This window comes from Phyllostomus discolor, chromosome 4 (genome assembly GCF_004126475.2).
Source record: "Phyllostomus discolor isolate MPI-MPIP mPhyDis1 chromosome 4, mPhyDis1.pri.v3, whole genome shotgun sequence".
NCBI lineage: Eukaryota > Metazoa > Chordata > Mammalia > Chiroptera > Phyllostomidae > Phyllostomus > Phyllostomus discolor.
Window position 1 is genome coordinate 181,210,927 of NC_040906.2, and position 23,468 is coordinate 181,234,394.

The 23,468-nt window shown below is 35.8% G+C and overlaps 1 protein-coding gene across 8 annotated transcripts in view; it reads right to left on the reverse strand.

Annotated features, from left to right (window-relative positions):
• PTPRK (protein tyrosine phosphatase receptor type K) overlaps positions 1-23,468 on the reverse strand; it is a 490,478-nt gene that overhangs the window by 40,152 nt on the left and 426,858 nt on the right. For 5 of the 8 annotated variants that reach the window (XM_028510317.2, XM_036024685.1, XM_036024684.1 and 2 more), the window contains exon 14: positions 2,132-2,270. In XM_028510317.2, coding sequence (XP_028366118.1) covers positions 2,132-2,270 — 139 coding nt within the window. Of the gene's footprint in view, positions 1-1,073; positions 1,116-2,131; positions 2,271-23,468 lie in introns of all 8 variants that reach the window. The other 3 variants (XM_036024680.1, XM_036024683.1, XM_036024681.1) reach the window with 1 other exon arrangement.

The following is a 23,468-nucleotide window of genomic DNA, read 5'->3' on the forward strand; positions in this document are numbered from 1 at the left end:
GTATATTAGTATTCCCAGTGAGGGATAAAATGTTGAGAAACGTAATAATTTCTCATAAAAATAAAGATAATAAAAGACTAAATATTTTGCCTTTCCATTATTTTTATTATTCATTTATGTATTAAAAGGCTAAGTGTGTTATATACTGAAATTATTTCCCTAAATTTGATGTTACTCAATATTGTTATAGTATTTATGATTTTGTGTATATATAATAAACATAGTTGTGATTAAATCATACAGGATAAATGTACGGCACACAACATATGAGTAAAAGGCATTAAAAAGTTGCTTAGATACATAAGGGATTCGAGTACTTTAGTTATCTATTGTAATGGAATATATCTAAATATGTAACTTTATCTGTAAAATTGCAACTTTTCCTAGTTATGGAGGTGATGAGGAAGAGAAACAAAAGCCCTAGCATACTCTCTACCAAAAGGCAATCAATTAAAGCATAACTATGAAAACTCCCATATTCAACATTTTCGCTGAGGCTCATTTATCCAACCATTTAAAATATGAACCAGAAAGAATTTCTTACATTATGCAATTATAGCAAGTTGTCAGAGTATACACCCCTCCCCCCAATCATGCTTAGAGATTGTTTTGGTGTTCTTGAGACTTATTTTTCAATTTTTTTGTTATCTCTAAAACAGAAAGCCATGCATAAGAAAGACTCCAAAAACAAATAACTGTTCTCAAGTACATAATAAAACTGATCATTTAACCCAATTTTAACTAAATGAGAATATGATAAGAGGCTATGTCCAATCTGAAGTGACTGGACTGATTTTAATTGTGAAGCAAAGTTGAATTAACTCTCTTAACTGTTTGGTGTAGTTAACCCTCCAAGTATAAATTTATAGTATAAAGAGAGATAAAGTCTGGAGGTTATATTCAATACTTTTATTGATCTTGACTGGCAAATTTGTATTACTAAATACTTAAATCTTCCTTTCTCAAATAGGATGTATTTTCCAACCACAGAGGTAGACAACAGCAAAAAGAGAAAGCACTATTGGGGAAAGCACGTAGGTAGCTAATTTAACACAAAATACTATAATGCATACCTAATGTTTCTAATGCAGATGTGTCTTCTCCAACATATATATCTCCAGGAAATAATTGTAAAGAGGCAATATATTAAAATAAACTCTGATGGAATCATTAAACATGTAGTATGAATCTTATCTATATTGTTAATGATTTATTTGGAGTATAAAATAATAATCACAATAGTATATTATATGATTTAATAATAATATAACCAATAGCATTTATTATGTTATTCAATATAATTCATAAATTACAAACACTTCTGTACACAAAACTATTTTGGGCTGTAGTCCGCATGTAAAGATTTTTTTAAGAAGTCCTTCCCAATTGTAGTATTATCTAAAACATGTGATTGGAAGGATGAGAGAGTTGTATCAGTTTCTAAGACAATGCCTGACAGACAATAACACAGTATAGAATAAAACAAAGTTCAAATTATAAAAACGTTTTAAAAGGAGTATAATTTAACCTCCAAGCTAGAGTTCATTTGAAATTCTAGTGGGTCTTAATATCTGCATATAATTCTAGATGATGAAAATATTAGCTGATATAGAGAAAAGACTAATGCTCAATTTTTAAAAAATTGACTTTTCATACTAAAATGCCAAAATACCCAGTGAATATTCAATGTACAACTTCACAAAGTAATGTTTACATTCTTTTCATATCTTATTTATAGCCAATATTTAGAAAAGTAGAATACAAAATAATTCATAGACCGTAACCCAAATATTATGATAAATTCTTATTTCGTCATTCTGAATAAACAACACTTGACATTTAAGATAAACAGATATCTGAAGTACCTTTGAATTTGAGAAATTTAAATTCATACACTAATTTAAAGGTTAATGTGACTAAAACAGATATTTATATCTGAAATTAAACTATAAATAATCAATAAAAATTTATTTGAGAAGCCTGAGAAATAGGCTCAGGTGCAGACAACATGGTTAAAATGCAATTCTTCCACATTCAATTCTCTAATTTAAAAGAGCTTGAGGAAGCAAAAAAGTGGTTGACATCTAGTGAGATAAATAAGTGAGTGAAACAGGGCAAAATGAGGCCTTACCTCTTTTTTACAATTAATACGACAACTAGGAGGAGGAGGATGAACACCAAAATTCCAGCACTAATTCCTGCTATTTTCACCACTCTGTCTGTCTGCTTTGCTGGGTCTGGAATCACTTCTGGTTCTTCTGTTGCTGCAGCTAAATGAACCAAAAAAAAAAAAAAAAAACAAGTTTACTAAAAGCAGCTAATTATCACAGAAAGGAAACTGTGAACCATTACAAAAGGCAACATGTTTATCTGAATAAAAATAGCCTGCAAGTATAAATGCAGAAGCCTATTAAACTACAGCATGGGAGATACAGGGTCAAGTTAAGGGAAAAGCTTTCTGAATAGGGATTAACACAAAGAATAAAACAAAAGTCTAGACAACTACCAAAGGAACGTTGAACAATTTTTCTCCAAACATCTTTACAAATGAGAACACAAGATTTTTCAGTCAGTACATGGGAAAGAGATGAGGTCAGATTTAAAGACTCATTTGTTTATTGTTTTGTTCAGCAAACCCCTCTCCACTTAAGTACAGGGTGCTGTGGTTGGCCCTTTAAGGTTCTGTGAGTGGCACTTGTCTGGCACACAAGTAGTTAAGTCAAATAAATATCTAATCAAACTGCTGAAAGTGTGAGTTTATAATCTGATATATAAAACTTGAAATGAATCATTGGTTTGGGGAACAGAAAGAATAAGAAAAGTAAAGCAGATATACCAAGAAATATTTCACATTCTCGTAATAAATAAAACCCATACAGTAAACGTGGAAAACCGAACGCTGAGAAGATAAAATCTTAAAAAAGAATTTTTTATATATGTTCACTTCCTTTCTTTCTTGAAGTCACGACCATCCCCCATATACACACATACTAGTAATTATAATCTTTAATCAATTTACAAGCTCTCTGAAGACATCTTCTTTTTAAAAATTGGCAAGGAAAGTATTATTATCTATATTGTACATAAAACATTGAAGCTTAGAGAGATAAAGAGAGATATAAATTGCTCAAAAACAGAGACAAAATCTAACATATCTTCTGTCTTCTCAAGGAGCAGTTCTCAACATTTCCATATCCACAGCCCCTCCTGCTAAGAATGTGTATGACAAGAATGCAGCCGATTCTTAGGAATTGCACATTTGGGAAATTGCCTTCAAGGCCCGTTCAGAGAGTCAAGGAATGGTAGCCGAGTGAACAAGCAAGTGTATCCCTAAAACTAACCCCATATTTTTCCAATGAATACTTGGCCAATTCCACCTTTAATTCATTTCTCTACATTCCAGTCCTTCCCTCTTTAGATTCTCTGTCTTGGCTCCTTTACCCCACCCTCCACTTTCACCCCCAGTTCTGCACATCTAAATACCTGCTCCAGTTTTCCAACCAGCCCATTTCACTTAAAGGGGGATTGACACAAGGTTGCTAAATTTAATTTTTCCAGGTAGGACAGTGAGAAGGACTAATGCATCTAATATTAATATCATTTTATAAAATGATAATTTAAAGCTAAACCAGTATGACACATGGTTTTTATAAAGGGTTAGAGAGAATGGTTAACTTTGCAAAACAATTCACTATAACTGTCTAACTGTCTTAATTTATCTTATTTCAACTGAATAAAATAAAGCTTCCACATGGAACACTATTTGGTAACTATGAGTCTCAAATAGGATAACCAAGCCTTCAGCTTTTTTCTTTTAGTAAGAGAGGGGTTTTTCCTGTCCAATTTGATACTTTCCACATATGCAAGCTTCAGGGAATTTCCAGGATCATTAATTATGAATAGAGGTAGTTCACTGTTTACCACATTTCTAATTCCGCGTTATGGTTCAAGTCATAAAAACATGGATTAAATATATTGGAGATCTCCCTTCCCAAAAGAAACTTTAGAAATATATAGATGATGTATTATAGAATCATACATCTGAAACTGATAGAATTTTAATAACCAATGTCACACCAGTGAATTCAATAAAAATTTAAACAGATATACACACCCATAATAAAGACAGGAAACAGATTTTAAAGTTGCGTATGAAGCGAAAAAGAGCATTGCTTGTAATTTTCAAAATAAATATGTTTCACATAGTTACCACTTCAAATAGAGAGACAGGATGTTTGATATAGAAATCTCTAGAAGAAAAACATTAGTCTAGGCAACAAATCCTCATTATTCACTAATTAAAACTTATTCTCATCAAGTTTTATGTTACACTTAGTTTTCAGAGAGTAATCCCTTCTGAAACTTTAAAAGACCAGTTCTTGTTCAATGAGGTAAACGTATATTTAACCTAACATTGTAGTTCAAGAAAATATTCTACTATGGGATAAATTTCTAGAGATATTGTTACATAAGTAGCATGTTTTCATAATCTTCAGAACTGCTAAGCTGCATCAGAAGCAAGAAGCCTTCATAATATAGTCAGGTGCAAACAAACTCTCATAAAGTATGAACAGCCAGCCTTAATACTAGCTGGGTCTAATAATTAAATAACCAGATAGACATGAAGGTGATTCAAATTCAGAGCTTTAAACATTTTTTAAGTTTTATTAAATAATATAAATTTGCTAATAAATTAATTAAAAAATATTTCCAGGAGTGAAAAGCCAAAAATATTTCCAGGAGTTAAAAGTAAATTTCTGACCCAAAGATAGGTACTGATAACCTTGAGGTTGCATTCAGGATATAAGACTCATAATCTATTATCCAAAACTTATTACTTTATGGTCACAGTCTATAGGTCTTTGTTAAACACTGGATTTCAATAGATATTTACTGAATGGTTAAAAAAGAAAATAGAAGGACTCATGGGCAGGCACAACAGTGTGGTGATTGTGGTGCGGAGAGGGATAGGGGGATAAACTGTAGTGGAAAAAAATACAATAAAATAAATATAAGAAATGAAAATTAAAACACCAAGTTCATTCATGTGGGTTGAGTAAGGGTACTTGTGTGTCATAATTTTAACTCTCATGCAAGGAGTTGTTCATCGGTGCTTCAACATCATTACTAAACTTGAAAACAGAAGGCTGATGCAGCTCTCCCCAGGAACATATGATCTGGTGGCTGTTGCCCTTGGATTGTGAATCCTCCTTAAATCTTTAGCTATAAAATGTATTATTATTATTTCTACTACTGGGGCTACTAAGAGTATTTTTATTAGATGTCTGCATAAATGTATCACTTTAGATACTTTAATCAAACATATTTTTCTAAGTTCTTGGCCTAATAGAAGTAAGGAATATAAATATCCTATCTAAAACCATTCAAGCTTAGAAAATTCATTAACAGAAACTCAAGCAGTAGCTCCTAAGTGAACATTTTCTGTTTTCTTAAAAAAAAAAAGAGAGAGAGCACAGAACTATTATAGTCACTGCACCCCTGAGCCCTGTTTATAATTTGAACACACAGGCAAAGGCAACATGGAGCACCTTTTTCAGAAATAATTTCCTTTGCCATAAATCTTTACCTTTTTATCTGTCAGAGAATATTCAGAGTCCCTGGTGTTCTGAAGCCAAGAGCAGCATAATTTATTGGACAGTGGGAAAAACTAAGGCAGTATTTCATTTTTATTGTACAAATTTTTGAGATGCTTTTTATTTTTGCAAAAATAGCTAAAGCAACTTTATAAATTGTGTTCTTCCACTACTTAAAAATAACTTACCTAAAACAATTAGGTAACAAAAAAACCTACACAAATTCCTCAAAATTTACTTACAAAGTCAAATTACTTAATAGCTGTAATCATACAAAAACATTTTCCAATTTTATGAAGGATATTAGTGATAGAAGCCTCTAAGTATAATATATTGGGTGATCTCACAGGAGTTTTTGAGATACCATCGTCCTATAAATTATGCAAATCCTCTAGGTCAGGGGTCCCCAACCTCAGGGTCAGGGACCACTATCAATCCATGGCCTGTGAGGAACTGGAATGAACAGCAGGAGGGGAGTGACAGGTGAGCAAGCAAAGCTTCATTTGTTTTTACAGCCACACCCCATTGCTCACATACCACCTGAGCTCTGCCTCCCCTCAGATCAGCCACAGCATTAGATTCTCATAGGAGCATTAACCCTACTGTGAACTACACATGTGAGAGACCTAGGCTGCATGTTCCTTGTGAGAACCTAATGCCTGATGATCTGAGGTGAAGCTGAGGCAGGGATGCTGGCACTGGGGAATGGCTGCAAATAGAGATTATCATTAGCAGGGAGGTCTGACCGAACAGAGATCATAACAAATCAACTGCTTGCAGATTCATATCAAAACCCTATCAATGAGTGGGGCAAGTGACACTTAAGCTGCATTTGGTGGCAAGCTATAAAGCCATCTTCCACCCTGCCCCAATCATCATGGAAAATTTGTCTTCCATGAAACCAGTTCCTGGTGCCAAAAAGATAGAGGACTGCGGGATCTAGGTATTTCACCAATGCTTTCTTCCCTTCTCAGTTATAATTAATTCTGAAAAATTGTTTACACTCACTTCCCAATCATTAATTTCTCATCTGTAAAGTAAAAATAATATCAGTGCCTATATTACATAGCTTCCAGGAGTACTAAATGACATAATGATGGGGAAAGGTCGTATGAGCCATGAAACACTGGTACCAGAAGTAGTGGTAGATGTTGCTGTCCTGGGTGGAGATGGCTTGGGTGTTAACTATTTGGGTCCATCACATAAAAAGTAAAATTATGGACCGGGGCTCTGACGTTACTGAAAAACAGTTTTCAGAAAAATATTAGCAGTCTATTGAATAAATGATAATGAGAGTTTTGTAAAGTACATGTTATTAATTAAGTAGTCTGCCACACTGGATATCTGAGCCCTACGTTCATCTTGAGGCAGGTATCATTTAACTCAGTGATCCCCTAAAGTCATTCTGCTTTATCATGTCATGTGATCTCATGAAACTTGTCCAGTCTTAGATTGCTGACAATAAGAGACAGGGCCTATTGGAGTCTTGTCTTGGTGAAAATAATGACAGCTATATGCTACATATTTCAACAGTAACTAGAACATAGCTTACCCTTTTTTAATAAAAATTTGAACATTACTTGAAAAATTATGATGTACAAAACAATGCAGAACTGTATAAAGATTTTAACTCACTATGAGATAGAAGTATAGATTTATATTGTGAATATTTCAAATTAATTTCATATGGCTCAAGGCATCTCTCCTTGTGGTCTTAGATTTTCTGTTTGTTTTGATTTTAGAACCACAGTTCAAAACTTACATATGATCCTGAAGAAATGATAAAAAATACTTTTTACAAAGGTGATAACATAACTATCACATTTCAGGAGTGTACCTAATGGCTAAAAACTTGTAAAATATTAGTTTTTGCTCCACAGTAACTTAGTGAAAGGCAAATATTTTATTTTACATGTGCATTTTTCATTGAACTTTTCATTTAGTTAGATTTATTCAATTGAGCCAAACAGAGCCTTAGTGTATTCTCTTACTTCTTAAACACAGTACAGTCTATCTGCTAAGTTATGTCTGAAATCTGTCCTTAATTTTCCATTCCATCTTCTTAAGTCAACCTGCTTTTTCACTAAGACTTTCTGGTTCTCACGCAGGCCTCCGCAGATTTATCGTCTCTATTGCCACCAGGATGAGTTTCCTAAAATGCCAATGTGATTAAATGACTTCCTTAACTGCTTTCCATTCAAAAGGAAAGGCAAAAGTTTTTGGTATTACATACAAGGCTTTTCAAACCTAGGCTCTAACCAACCTTCTCCATCTCATCTACTGATGATTTCCTTAGGGCATCACGTACCTAATTATCTGAGAGCATCAGCCATCCCCCAAACACTCAAATACTCCTTGATCTATTTCAGGGTTTGGCAAACTGTGGCCCCATGAGTCCTTTCCATTGGATTTTGACTGCAACTATTATATGACTGCAAATAGTCAGCTTCACAGGATAATGCTAAATTGCTACTGAGATTTATACACACCCCTGGCACTGTATGTAAACTCCATTTAAACTACATTTTAGCAGTTTGTATTATCAGACTATTAATTTTTGTCAATTTATGGTAGAAAAATATACCTAATATGCTTTTGGCTACTGGAATTATCTTTTGAGATACTTATTTAAATATGTATACCAATTTCTTCTCTGCAAATGCTGGGAGCACAATTTTGACCCCTTTTTTCCTATTTGGTTTTCATGTTTTTCTTATTGGTTTATGGAAATATTTTACACGTGGTAATAATCTTTGGTCAGTTATACATGTTGTAAATACCTTCTACTGGGAGGCTTTCCTTTGATTTTAATGATGCTATTTTGATGACTAATAGTTCTTAATTTTAATGAAGTCAAATATATCAATGATTTATTTGAGTTTTAATTACAATGTCTTCTTTTTTGGCTAAAAGTTTTAAAACTGTACATTTCATATTTCACCCTGGATCCATCTGTAATTGTTTTCTGAGTATGATATACAAATAGGAACATATTTCAGCACCCCCCACTTCTCGCCTATTTGTGCGCAGGTTTCAAATTGATCGATAATTTTCAAAACCACTTGTCTCCAAGTTATACACATGCTTGAATTCAATTTTTAGATTATTCATTATTTTCCATGAGGTAATATATGTATCATGTTGGAATAACATGATTTTAATTACTGTAGATCTACAATATGTTGTAATATATGATAGACACATTGCCATGCCTAGCATCTTTCTTCTCGAGCATCTTAGTGCTCCTTTGTATTTTGCTGTGGGAAACTTCTTCAGATTCAAGGCCAGCCAATACATTAGCTTTTTATTTTGGTAAACCTGCTATTTAGTCCATCCTATGAGTTACTTTTAAAATTTGAACAATTGTACTTTCTTCCCAAAAGTTCCATTTGGTTCTTTGCAAATGGGTCTTTGTTTTTAGTTATTCCTGAAAACATCTTGCTAAACTTTATGATTTGCACTTTGTTTCTCTGAATATTTTGTATACCTCTCATTAAAAAAATTAAATTTATTGGGGTTATATTGATTAATAAAATTATATAGGTTTCAGGTATACAACTCTATAATACATCATCTGTGTATTGTATTGTGTGTCCACCACCTCAAGTCAAATCACTGCTCTTGTATTCTGCACCTGACAATCCGAATACCTGCAGTTCTTCAGGGATTTAGATTTGTTGTTTCAGCTAATTCTCACAGTGAGTTACTTTCATGAATACCTGGTGACCTTTGTGAGTTAACTGCTTTGTTAAACTATGGGAATCCTGCAGACCTAAACTGATCATGCTTTCATCTTAAAATTCTGCTACTAACCATGTGGTACCGCAGGACCCAGACTACCTCTGCAACCCTCCATAGTATCACCTCTCCATAGCACCCCTGTATGACCTTCCTGATGTATCTTCAGCCTCTCCCTTCAGGGGCTACCAATCCCTCCTGCCTATTCTTGTCCTCAGCTCCAGTCATCTACCTTTGTGGGGTTGAAGAGGCAGAATAGAGACCTCCCTAGATGCTGTGGGCCCAGCAATGTCTAAAGACATGTCCTATCCAGGTAGGATTATTCCACAGAGTTTCTCAGAGCACATTAGCTGTCAGGCTTCCAAAAGTGGAAGTCAGAATGTAAGATTTTATGCTTTTATCTTTCCCAAGACCTTATCCTTAACTACCCTCTTGCCTCTAAAACATGAGTTAATTATCTGTCCACAACCCACATGTAAAATTGTGCTGCAAGTATTTTTCAGTAAGTCTGCAACATCTACCAGTTTGAGAGCTAATTGAGAGCAGAGATATAATCTCATTCATTTTATGTCAGTGATTTACATAGAAACCAACCACTTAATCTAATGAATAACTGATAAATAAAAAATATGCAACATTTATCAGTGTTACACAAATGAAAGCATATATCAGCTACAATATAATGTTTAAAGTTTTAACATTTTTGAAACAAAAGACATTAAGTCTAGAGTTAACTGATTTATGACATCTATAATTATACTTTAAGAAAAATTTTGTTCTACATAATAGCAATGGGAAAAGAAAGTTAACATATATAGAAAATACACTTACAGGAATTACTCTAATCACGTGGCACTAAATAATTTTATATAACAAAACCTTTGATATGAATCTGAGTTCCAGCTCTGCCACTTACTCACTATGTGACCTTAAGTTATTTAACCTCTAAGTTCCTCAGTTTTTGTACTGGTAAAAGAGAAATGAGGAAGATACCTACCTTCTAGGTTGATTGAGGCTAAGATTAAATGCATTAAAATACATCAAGAACTTAGGACAATATCTAATATATAATAAGGTCCCATTAAGTATTAGTTAAGATACAATTAAGTTCAGATAAAACTCTCTTTCCAAATCTAAATGTCTGAACCATAGCTAATGAGTTAAAATAAACAGCATCAACTAGGCAGATGTCTAATTTCTAAAAACACAGAGATATTAATGTTATTCTTCATCATCTATCACATATTTATTGAATACCTCAGGGGTAGAAAAGATTTTACTAGGCTAAAAACTATGTCTTTACTAGGCTAAAGATGAACAAATGCTTTCTTCCGAGAGTATATGATGTAGAAGCAGAGATAAGTATTTAAATAATTGTGCTTATTAACAGACTATGGCAACACTAAAAAGCAGCATAAGTAGGGATCTGTACAGGAGGAAGAAACTGTATCTGGTTTGCTAACATCCTAAAACATTTCCTAAAAGTCATTCAGCATCAAAGTCCAACTGTGATTTTTAGATAAAGGAAAAGCTCAGAGGAGGTAAATGTCTTTATCATGGCCACAGTATTAGTTACTGATGCAATTCAAAATATACCCCATGCTTCCTGACTCCCATCTGGTACTTCAGCTTGAGAGAAATATGATTAGGAATATTTTCAGCACTGTCTTTTCAGAGAGGGAGGGAGGGAGGAGATAGAAAGAACGAGAGAGACAGAGAGAGAGAGAGAGAGAGAGAGAGAGGGAGAGAGAGAGAGAGAGAAGGATGACCTCTCCATCACTACCTACCATAAAGAAAGAAGTTGTCACATCAAATCCTTTCTAGAAAAAAGCAGATATGGGTGGGTACAGAGATAGATGGATGAAAGGATGAAATCTGGATAGTTTTTAGAGAATGTTATAAAATATTTTTTTAAAGAAAATATATAGCCCTGGCTGGTGTGGCTCAGTGGGTTGAGTGCCAGCTTGCAAACCAAAGGACTGCCAGTTCAATTTCCAGTTAGTGCACATGCCTGGGTTGTGGGCCAGGTCCCCAGTAGGGGGCACATGAGAGGCAACCACACACTGATGTTTCTTTCCCTCTTTTCTCTTTCCCTTCCCCTCTCTAAAAATAAAGAAATAAAATCTTTTAAAAATAACTAAATAAAAAGAAAAAATATAAATCCATGACCCACCTTAAATCTAGGAAGAAGGTATAGGTTTCCTTCCTTTCATTACTACATTATTTGTTGCCTCCCCATTTGCCTGGCATATTTCTAAGCCCTGAAGCATCATTACTGACAAAGAAACCTCTGGTCTCACACAGTTTACATCTCGGTTTGCAAAGCAAAAGACACACAAAAGGATCATATGATAATGATTAGTTTCCTACTGAGAATTAAAATAGGGGATGAGAGCAGGCAAAATGGTGACCTCTTTAGATTCAAATGTGAGGGAAAACCTCTCTAAAGAAGACCTGGAGGTGGATGGTGTGGCCTTTTTACTGACATGAGGAAGAGTGTATCACACCAGTAACAAAATGCTTCAAATGTCTATCCACTATCTTTAATGAGAGTTCAGAGATGATGGAGCTGTCTTATTGATAAGAAGTATTTTTTTAATGTCAAGTAATAAAGGAGATCAAAGAATAAAATAGGGTAAAATTAAAAATTGACTTGAAGTAAAAAATAAGACAGTGCTATAACCATAACCCTGGGGAATAAGGAGCTGGCCTGCTTTTATGCCAAAAGTGAAAGAAAAGTATAAATAATCAGGAACTACATATTCTCCATATACTGCTTATTATGCATGGGACATCTGGGTACTAATGGCCTGTTAAAAGTAAAATAGATGGAGCTAAAGATTACTGAGAAATAAAAGGAATAAATTAAATGATGCTGGATCTCATATTCACATGTAATGTTTAAAGCAAAGCAGGCTAAAAACAACTAAATCTGAACCTCAAGAGTAAAATGTTTATGAATGGATGAGTGTGAAAATCTAGAGGTATTAGGAGAAAAAGCTTCATGATAATGTCAGTGATTTTTTTTTCCTCTCATAAAACACAGGAACAGAAAATTCTCTTCTTCAGGGAACAACTGGGAATATGAAATCCAGGCACTGCGTGTAATTGAAGGGCAAATGCACTTGACATTTTTGCTGGCACAGAACTCAGAATGCCAGATCTGGCCAGTCGTCCACACGCGCCATTCAAAACACCCACCCACCCACCCACCCACACACACATTTGAATGTAATATAATGAGATATTAAAGAAATATAAACCAAACAAAACCTTTAATAATGCTCAAGTTAATAAGGATGTAATATGACCTAAAATATAAATGCCTTTTTACTGATTTTCACTTTCCTTACTTATAAAATGAGGAGTTAAGATTAGCTAGGGTTTTTTTTTAGCTGCTTTTAGCCATGAATTTTACTTTTATTTTCAGCAGTTCATTTTCTTCCAAGGCTGGGATAATTCATTAATCTGGCATATCTCAGGAGAACACACAACATGGTTTAAATCATATTAATAGAGGCTGCACTGCAATTTTCACAGGTCTTTGTTTACTAAATTAGAAACTGACTTAATATTGTTCAGAGGAGCCAGATTAAAAAATGATTTTGAGTTCCAGCTTTTCCATGATGATTTAGTATAAAGTCTAAATTATTAATAAATGTTTTAAAACTTGAGATTGGTTTTTAATCCTAAAACATCTTTTGGCCTTGAATGAAAAATGGGAACCATATTTTCCAATAGTTTTTGATAGTTTAAAATTATCTAAGCATTGGCTATATTTCATGACTTCTATGTTTCAATATATCTAGCCGGCATTTACATCCAACATACTTTAAATGACATTTTGTCCACTTCTAGATAATGAACCTTTTGTTTTTATACTCAAAGACCCCCTCCTTATCTAGACAGGACCCTTTCAGTGAGAAGCATCCACCTCTTCAATGAAGCCTTCTCCAGTCCTTCCGTCTCCCTCTCTTCTGAATTCCTGCGTGCTTCCAGTTTCTCTTTCTAATCTGTACTCTAAATCCCAGCTCAGTAGAGGGCGGCTGGGGCTTTAGGAGGAGCAAGGGTTTCTGGGGTTGCCATTCACTAATTACATGGAGTTTGGGAAGTTTCCTAACTTCTTCGAATCTCAGTTTCTTCACCTATAAAAACGGGCAATAATATTCTTTCACACATATTTTAAGGATTAAGTGAGATAATCTTAAAGAAAGCTCATAAAGATTTGTTTTCTGGATTTTCCGTATCTTTCTTCTTTGTGGGCAGACACCGGCATCTCCACTTCCTACAAGGGAGTAGGGATACAGGAAATATTCGATCTCCAAATACTTCCGTTATGGTAGAGATTTAACCGCTGACGATGTGGATGCTGCTGTTTGAAAAATAGAGTTCTACAATGTACATGCAAATAGGCTCTTTAACCTCTCTATTCCCAAAGCCAGGAGAAGAATGCCCATCACTGAGTGGTGCCTTTACACTCTCATACTCTGAGCAGTATCCTTTTCTCCTTTATCCCTGCTTCATATTATACTTAGACCAATTCTTAAAGTGCACTGTGTTTTGTTGTTGTTGTTTTGTCTTTTTGCCATTCCAACTTTTGGTCTCTTACTTTTTTTCTCTTAAGATCTGATTCACAGAAGCCTTCACACAAGTGCTTACATTTTTCTTTGACCTGTAGTATCTTTGTTTTTTCAATTACCTCCACACTCGGTGAATTCACTGTTCATATACTTGTTCCACTTACTATTTTGAATTCCTTAACACTTGTTTCTAAGCACCTCACTCCAAATGAGTACTGCTACTTTCAAGGCCTCCTAGTTTATGGAGAAAAAGAAAACCCTGCATTTATTCTGAAACAATCTTGAGGCACTGTCTTCCAGCATCACCACCAGATCCCGGAGCTTGGCTCCCAGTCCTCACCAATGCCTCCCACACCTGCCTTTCCTAGATGGTGCCAATCAGCTCCTCTTTCATTAACATCTGTGTGAACTTGCTTCCTCCTAGGCTTCACTGAGCCTTAGATTTTACAATAACTTTTCTCAATCCCCCCAAACCTAATATGGTTTCATATTTTGAGCATATAGAAAGCTAAGCTTTTGAAGAAAAAATGTTTTCTTCTACAAAGTGTACAAATAATAGGTAGATCAGGTGCTGGATCCTGCCCAACCTTGGCTACTTGATATCATCACTCTGACAAAGAGATTAACACCTTATTTTATAAAATACCATCCTCTTTACATTTTTCTGCTTTAAAAATACAGAACTTTTCTGACATGTGGTGAACTGGATAGTAGAATCAGAAGAAGCAAGGGAAAAAGGCAAAAGTGATAAAGCAAAGACTAAAATCAGAGAAACCAAGATGATTTGCAAACAGATCTGTAAAGATAGCCAATAAATTATTAATAAATGCCATGTGTTAATATTAACAGTTGTTCCAAAATTCTTAGCTAAGGATTAATTTCTAATTTTCTTTACAAAAAAAGAGACAAATCTGAAGTGAAGAATCAGGTAAAATCATAAGCTCTACTCTATTTTTCTGATTGGTTTTGGCAACATAACAATTCCCCTAATTTTACAAGAATAAAGACTAGTCTTTATTCCGATTCTTTCATTTCCTTCAGATTATGCTCACTCTGTTTGCTCCAACTCCTGTTCATTTATTAGATTGAAGAGATGTTTCCAAACAACCTGGTCTTTCATCTGCAGAAAACAGGAGCAGCAGGGCGGAGACGTTCCTCACACAGGGGCCCACCTGCATGCCCTCGTTGCATCTGTGGTCGCCCAGCTGCTTTCATGAGGGGGCGGGTTAACTGACAAAATCCCACCCATACCTCTTTCATCAGAAGTGGACCCACAGTCAAAGTAATTCAGTCCAAATTGGCAGAAGAAACCTGGCCCTGACCCTCTCTGATAGGAAAATGAACCAGCATTGATAATGAGTGTGATTTTCCTTGTAAACAAGCTGGTCTTGGGTAGTACAAACAGAGCCCAGTGGTCCTTTGCTCAGGTGTAGACACGTTTACCTACTAATGGACAGTAGAAACAGTTTAGTCTGAATTTCCTAAGTTGTGAGGCCAAAAGCAGGCAGATGGGAGACAGAGCCTAGGTTGTGGTTTGAACCATTTGGTCTGATGGAACTAAGTGAGGCAGGCACACAGCTAGGGAGGGATGGGCCTGATTCACTTCGCTTTCTTGTGCCTGGCTCTAACTAACGGTGGGTCAGCAAACCCTGGTCTTATGGATCCTCTTGTTTCTCAACATTTTCAAGAAAAAATAGATTAGTGGTACCCTTTTAAATGTTTGCAATGAAAAGAAAAACATAAATTTAGTTTCAAGTATTAAAAGTGATAGTATTTTCATAGTGTACAAAGCTAGAACTACATTTTAACTAATCTTGAAAACTACTAGATTATACCAGTGAATTTACAGGGAATTCTAGGCAGTGCATCACAATAAGAATAAACATTTTTTTAAAGATTTTATTTAGTTATTTTTAAAAGGGAGATAGAGAGAGAGAGAGAAACATCAATGTGCGGTTGCTGGGGGTTATGGTCTGCAACCCAGGCATGTATCCTGGTTGGGAATCGAACCTGCGACACTTTGGTTCACAGCCCGTGCTCAATCCACTGAGCTACGCCAGCCAGGGCTAGAATAAACATTTTTATTGCTCTGCATGGCTAAGAAGAGAACCACTCCTTCTTGAGAGGAACAGAGAGGGGGCTCAGCTTTCATGGTATTCCTATTAAGAGTTGAGAGAAAGGTGGAGAGCCTCTCTCTCTTGAGAATCTGTGTGACCTAAACATAGATGTGGAAACCAGTACCAGTCTTTAGAGAGCACCTGACAGCCTCAGGCCCGCACAGCTGTACTGCATGTAGTCTTTCTCTGCATGTACCAGCTTCTGACCGTGAAGTTACACCTTACTGAAGTCAGATTGGACCCATCAAACCTCCCTGGCAGCTAGGTTCATGAGAAAGCCCTTCTGAACTTTCTCTACTCTCCCTTGGCCATAGATCTGATGTTGCCACCTTTCCCTTACTACCTGTGGTAGTTAATTTTATGTGTCAATTCAGGCTGAGCCATGGGTGCCTGGGTATCTGTTTAAACATTATTCTAGGTGTGTCTGTGACAGTGAGATTAGCGTTTGAAACAGGAGATGGAGTAAAGCAGATGGCCCTCCCCGATGTGGATGGGACTCATCTAATCCACTGGAGGCTCTTTTAGAACAAAAATGAGAAAGCAAAGAGAATCCCCTCTACCTGACTGCTGAGGTGAGACACAGGTCTTCCCCTGCCCTTGGGCTGAGTCTAGAATTTACACTATCAACTTTTCTGGTTCTCAGGCCTTTGGACTCAAGACAGGAGCCACCCCACTGGCTTTTCTGGGTCTCCAGCTTATAGACAATTGTTGTGGGGCTTCTCTGCCTACATATTCTTATGAACCAATATTTTTAAAATAATAAATTGTATCTATATATCCAATTGATTCTGTTTCTCTGCAGAACCCTCATATACATCTTTTCATTTTATCTTCACCTAAGAAATTGCACTCTACACATTTGCATGTTCTATATTTTGCTATGGTTTCCTATTAAAACTCTGATGGAAAGTATTCTTTTAAAAAATATGATAAAATAAAGAAACCAATTCACTTCTCATCTAGTGTATTTTAAAACAGAACTATTTGATCTCTTATTTTTACAAATAGAGCACATCATTAGGGCAAGCAGATAATTCACAGATTTTTGTCTCTGTCTTTTCAAAACAAGTATTTAACCTACTTCTGAAGTTCAAAGCTGTTTGAATAATCCAAGTCATAAGAGTAACTCAATCCTTTAGCACATAACATTTCAACCCAAGTAAACACACCTAAAATAATTCCTTGTTCGAGCTGCGTAAACATCTGGATAAATCTTATCCTATTACATCACCACGTACTTTAGGAACTGAGATCACGTCTTTGAGGCACATGACCTCTACAACTTGCACTGTAACAATGTTCTCAATATAAGATTATGTTGCAATGGCTTCAGCAAACCATGATCTTATGAATCTTCCTGCTTACCAGGAATATTTTAAGAAAAAATTAATTGTTCCCTCTTATATCTTTGTATTTATAATGAATGTAAATTCAGTATCAGGCATGGAAATTAGTAATTTAATATTTTTAGGGTACAAAACCAGAAATACATTTAACTAACATTCCAAAAGCTTATCAGTAGACTTTGCAGCACTACCACTGTATTTTTACAGTTCATTAATATGTATCAATAGGATGAATAAGAAAAAAATAAAATGTAATGTGCAATATTTACATTTTCAATTAAGGTCACCCACAGTGCTAGTTTATTTTGCAGCATAATAAGTAAATCTTTGACACAAGTGGAATAAATTCTACAAAGCTAAAGGAATTCACCAGTCCTTTAAAATTAGATTATCTCAAGCTATTTCCAAATCCCCAAACAAACTTATAAATTCTGCATGTATGAACTTGGCTGACTACAAAAATTTGCATTAAGACATCCTCTCCCTATGAGGCCAAGTTTTGTTTTTCTTCATTAGTTTCTATGAATTCATATACCAATGACTCTGATTCCAGGACCGTTTTCTTCAACTTTTATTATATCAAAGTTATTTAAGCTGAACCTCGAAGGAGACAAAACTTATAGAAGAAGAATAAGTAAACACATTTTTAGAAGATGAAAATCAATGTTTTGTAGATTAGCAAACCCTGGTTCTATCATTGCTCAAATAAGATAAAATGCTGACTGAACAGCAAAACCTCAGAGAAAAGTCATAAAATAATTTTCCATTTACATATTCATTTCCAATGGCCACTGTCACAAATTTACTATAGGCCAAAAGTCCAAGAGCAGTATCACTGGGACAAAGTCAAGGTACCACTTCAGAGGCTCTAGGGGAGGATAGCTCCTTGCCTCTTCCTGCTTCCGGTGGCTGTTAGCATTCCTTGATCTGAGGTCACGTCACTGCATAAAATGCTTCTGTAGCACATTGCCTTCTGGTCCTTTGCATGTCAAATCTTCTTCTGTCACTCTCTCATAAAATACACGTGATGGGATTTAGGGCCCACCTACTTAATCCAGGATAATCTCCCCAAATTAAAATCTCCATGAGGTAACATTTACACATTCCAAAGATTAGGACTTGATATGTTTGGGTGATTATTACTCAGTCTACTAAAATCTATGTGCTTTCCAACATATTTTAAATAGTATTTTTCAAGGTACATGCTTTAAGTATCAAAAGAATCCGGTAGGTGAGAGACCAAAGTGATGGTATTGAGTGGCAAGTATAACAGAAGACAAAGTATCATTTACGGCACTTGACAGATTTTGTAGGCAGGTCTACTTCTCTTCCTTCCCACTGTTACTTGTTTTTGTCGCTAATAGAGCCTCTCCTTATTTTCCACATACTCATACACATACACATAGTAGCTGCAGAAGGCTCTGCAATTTGCTTCAAAAATTCTTTATTTGCATGTTACAAAAATCATTTTTCTTAAAAAATCATTTTTCTTTTGAATCAGGTAGATAACACAATCCTGTCACAATACCTCTTCCTCAATAGCTGAGGGCTACATTTGGAAAGGGCTGAGAATTGCTTGTACACTCCAACCTGACTTTCACAAAGCCTTTACAATAATTACAGGAATCTAATACCACAGTTCCTTTTGCTTCGTCACAGGTTCCAAGCTTATCTGGATATTCAGCTTGTAATGGGGCTGCTGTCCCGCCCCACCATTCTTCTGCAAGTCCAGTCTCCTTTGTTTCTTCAATGTCTACCTCAAGGAAAATCTATCTTTTCCATGAAGCTTTCACCGCTTGCCCTGGGAATACAATACATTATCCCTTCATATGGCAGACTCTCACAGTCTTTTAAAAAACAGGCTTGATTATCCCTTGTTTTATACATAGTGAAATATGTGTATGTTGTCCTCACTGCATTAAGCTCTTTAAAGGCAAAGACTGTCTTACTCAGAAGTGATGCTCTTTGCCCTGATCCGCATCCATCGACATCTTGCCAGACAGACTTCCACGTAGCTGAGGCTCAACAACTGTTCAATGAATTAAGTTTTTTCTTTACTTTGGGCAAAGTATTTCTGACTACATGACTTTGCTTCCCTAGTCGCATTATAAAGGAGAGAGATTTTTCTCCTCTAAATCCTAGTTTAAAAAAAGATAGGTATAAGACATGATACATATTAATTTTTGAAGACTCTGAATTCCTACAGAGGGACAAGCATTATACTTGAAATCACTATTTGAAATAGATATCCAGCATAAAAATCATTCTTTCAAAAGGAGAACTATTAAAATACTGCATTACAGCATATGCTTTAGTCTTTTAAATAATGCCATTTTGTCAGGTAGTAGCTAGAAATAAGCGGTCAGAGGGGAAGTGAAGGAGAGCCTGCACCATTGTGATCTAACAAAGAACTTAATACGGGAGGCTAGAAGCAATGGAAGTCACGTCTCACCTGTTGACCCAGCAGTCCTGAGCCTGGTCCAACAAGAACCTGGCCAGGGATGCTGAACAACACAAGCAAAACTATGATAGTACAAAACAGGGGAGAGTCCTTGACACTAGGTTTTCTGTAAGCTTCTGTAACAATCTTACTAAGATTGCCGGGTGTCCTGAACATCCCAAGGCCTACAAGGTGGGGATGTTTCTACGTACCGTCTCCACTATCTGAGACAGAACCCCCACACATAGCTACGTTTGGGTAGATACATCCCCCCAGGGGAAGCTGGCACCACCTTTACCCACCAATCAATATGTAACTCCCTCGCCCCCGGCCTGCCAACTATATAAGTCCTCAGAACAAGGGACCTGATGCCTCTTGCCACCCCTGCTTTTACCCAAGCTCTTGACTTTCACCCCCATGTCAGCAAAGCCTGCTCTCTTCCATGAGAATGCATCACTAATAAACTCTGCTTGCACACGAATAGGCTTGCTGATTTGTAATCTTTACTGTGTTGGCAAGAAGAACCAAGTTTCTCCCATAACAATAGGTTTGGAAAATCAAAACTATTTCCAAGCATATATTCAAATAGTCCATCTTATTTTTAATATTATATTTCAAAATCTGTATAAGAGATAAATTTATTTTATAGAAGCCAAGCAGTATAGATTCATTATTTGTTGAACAAATATTGAGTGCTTTTTGTGTGATGGGCCCTGGGCAGGTGTTAAGAGCATATCTTTTAGCTTAGAGGGGATAAAGGACAGCAAACAAAGTTTTATAACGAATTCTGATAAATCTTCTGACATAAAGGATAGGGCATTATGAGAACACATAAGAGAAGATTCTAATCTAGTTTTGGGGAATAAGAAAAGTATAATTATGCTGAGACCTCAATGGTATGTGCCAGTGAGACAAAGATGTTGAATGGATACATATTGCAGTCACTGGGCTGTAACTCTGAAGACAGGTCTGAAATAAGACACACAGGTTTGCAGTCATCCCAGTATAGCATGTGAGTGCAGCAACAGTAAAACCTTACAGCAAGAGTCTAAGTAAGGAAAGAGGGCCCAGATCCTAGTACTGAGTAGTAGTTAAACATGAAGGTAACACTGGAGGTAAGCATTTGAGACGGCTTCTGAGGACTTCTTGCAACAACTAATTAAAGACATCTTAGTGTGGCTAAGTGGTTGGAAGTGCCTCAATGCCACACTTGGAAGTTAGGGTTACAATCAGATAATGCAGGGCTTTGTAGACCAAAGATTTTAAACTTTATGTTAGGGGCCTTTGGAAACCACAACAGTATTTTAAACATGTGGCATAATCAGATTTGCATTTTTGAATGCTCCCTCTGGTTGTCATAGGAAGAATCACCAGGAAGAAGGCAATGGCAGGTGTGGGAGGGCCAGCTGCAGTGATAAAGGTGGCCCTGGAAATGCTGGAGGACGGCAGGCAAAGTTAAGATGTTTAGACAGTGGAATCAGTAGTGTTTGATGATTGCTTGGACAGCAATGGCAGGAAGAGAGCAGAGCTACTCAGTGAATGGCAATATAAATTCAGATAAAGAACACTGAAATGAGAACAGGTTTCGGGGGGGAAGGTCAGAATAGTTTTGAGTTCTTGAGTCTGACAGGCTGGGAAGCACTGGATACTGCAGTTATAGGGCTGTAACCCTGAAGAGATATCTGGTAAACAGGTTTACAGGTCATCCTAGTACAGCACATGGTTGCAGCTATGGTGAAATCTTGCAGAGTGAACATGTGTAAGATGAGAAGGGGCCCAGGCCAAAGTTCTGGGAAACTCTAGAGGAGGAGTAACAACTAGCAAAACACACTAAGTAAGTGTATATGAAAAAAAAAGAAAACCCCATGATAGTAGGGTATTACGGAGGAAGCCAAGGAAAGCAAAACTCTTGGTTTAGTCCTATTCTAAGGTTGGATAAACAGAGGAAGTATTTACTGAAAAAGTTATTTTTAAGTCCAAGAACTGGAGGGCAAAAACATGTTTATTTGGACATTTTAAAATTGCACAAAAGAGTTAAGTTCTTTGTTAAGTTTTTAAAACATAAATATATAAAATTTTATGCACTGAATAAGCTACTAAGTGTGATATATCTAAAGCCTATAATCCACTTAAAAATAGCAACTAGAAATTGACATGGGACATTTTCAGGGGATGAAGTTGATAAAGCAGAGACAAATTATCAACAGTTCTCTAAAAGTTTATAGACCAAGAAAGAGTCATCTATAGATGTGCTTTTGTATTATGATGGAAATCATATATGCCTAGTTTGCATTTTCTAAAATCTCTCTTCTAAAGAGCTTAGAGTATGTTTGCAGTTTGTTTGGCTGTTGTAACAACAGCCAAAGGATCAGAGATACTTTATAATCTGTAAAAACATTGTTTTACGTATCAGACAGACAGGAGGAAAAATTTGAGTCAGGAAAAATTACCGTGTAATCCGAGGCAGGTTATCCTGCTTTTTCTGAGGCCCAGTTTTCTCAACTTTAAAATGGGATAAATAATTCCTGCTCTCTAGGTATGTCTTGAAGATTACTGAATACATATTTAAAGAACCTGAAAGTGCTTGGCACGTAGCAAGAACTGAATATTCAGTTAATATTAATTTTAACTTGCTATCAGGTAGTAAAAAATTAATGCATCATATTATATTATTTGGCAGGACTACATAATTTTGAAAAATATTATGAGCAATTTTGTATAGTGTCTCATGAAAATCTTTTCTTCTAGTTTTAAAAATGGAACAAGAAAGAATTCAGTAATAGAAGAGGAGTTTCTTATTCACATTATATTTTCTTTTCCATTACAATAAGTAGGCTCATCCTCACACTGACACTGTGGCTGATCCAGCACCCTAACTAATGCCCCATTTCATTCATTCACTTTGTATCTGTCATTCATTTCACAAATTACATTTGTGCACCTGGTATGATAGCTGCTGAGGGTAGATTCAAGTCTGACCCCAGTCCTGACCTCATGGAGCCTGAAGACTAGAACGGGAGACAGATATTAAATAAAACTTTAAAACTTGAGTTTAGTGCTACAAAAGAAAAAGCCAATTCCCCTCTTTTCTAGACATGACGTATTTCATAGTGACCAGAAAATTTCTGGATTCTTAATGGACCTCATTAATTACCTTGCGCTTTATAATAATCACTTGTCTAGCCCCATTAATGTACACAACTAATATACGTTCACTAGCAAGAGAGAAAATACTTAACCATCACCATGTAATACCTAAAGTAGTTTCACTTATTCATCATTTCTTGGAATAGTGAATATATCATTTCTTTTAAAAGCATGCTTTCCACTAGAAAACACTGCGTGTCCCTTTAGTAAATTTGAAATTATTGCCTGGCTGTTCATTAGTTTATTCGTTGAAAAAATACGTACAGTGAGCAATAACGTAAGTCAAGGGGTATAGTTAGCACATGAATGCGCATAAGAGAGCACTCACCTTCAAAGGGTTCAAAGAGTCTTTCAGAAAGTTGTATGCCGACAAGTCAAAGTAACCTTTAAATGTTTTCCACAACTTCCTCTGTTGAATGAATGATTCTTTAACAGCTCCCTAAATGCCAAGTTCTTTTAATATATTAATTCAACTAAGAGGCTTGTGAGGCAGGCCTGTGCATTTT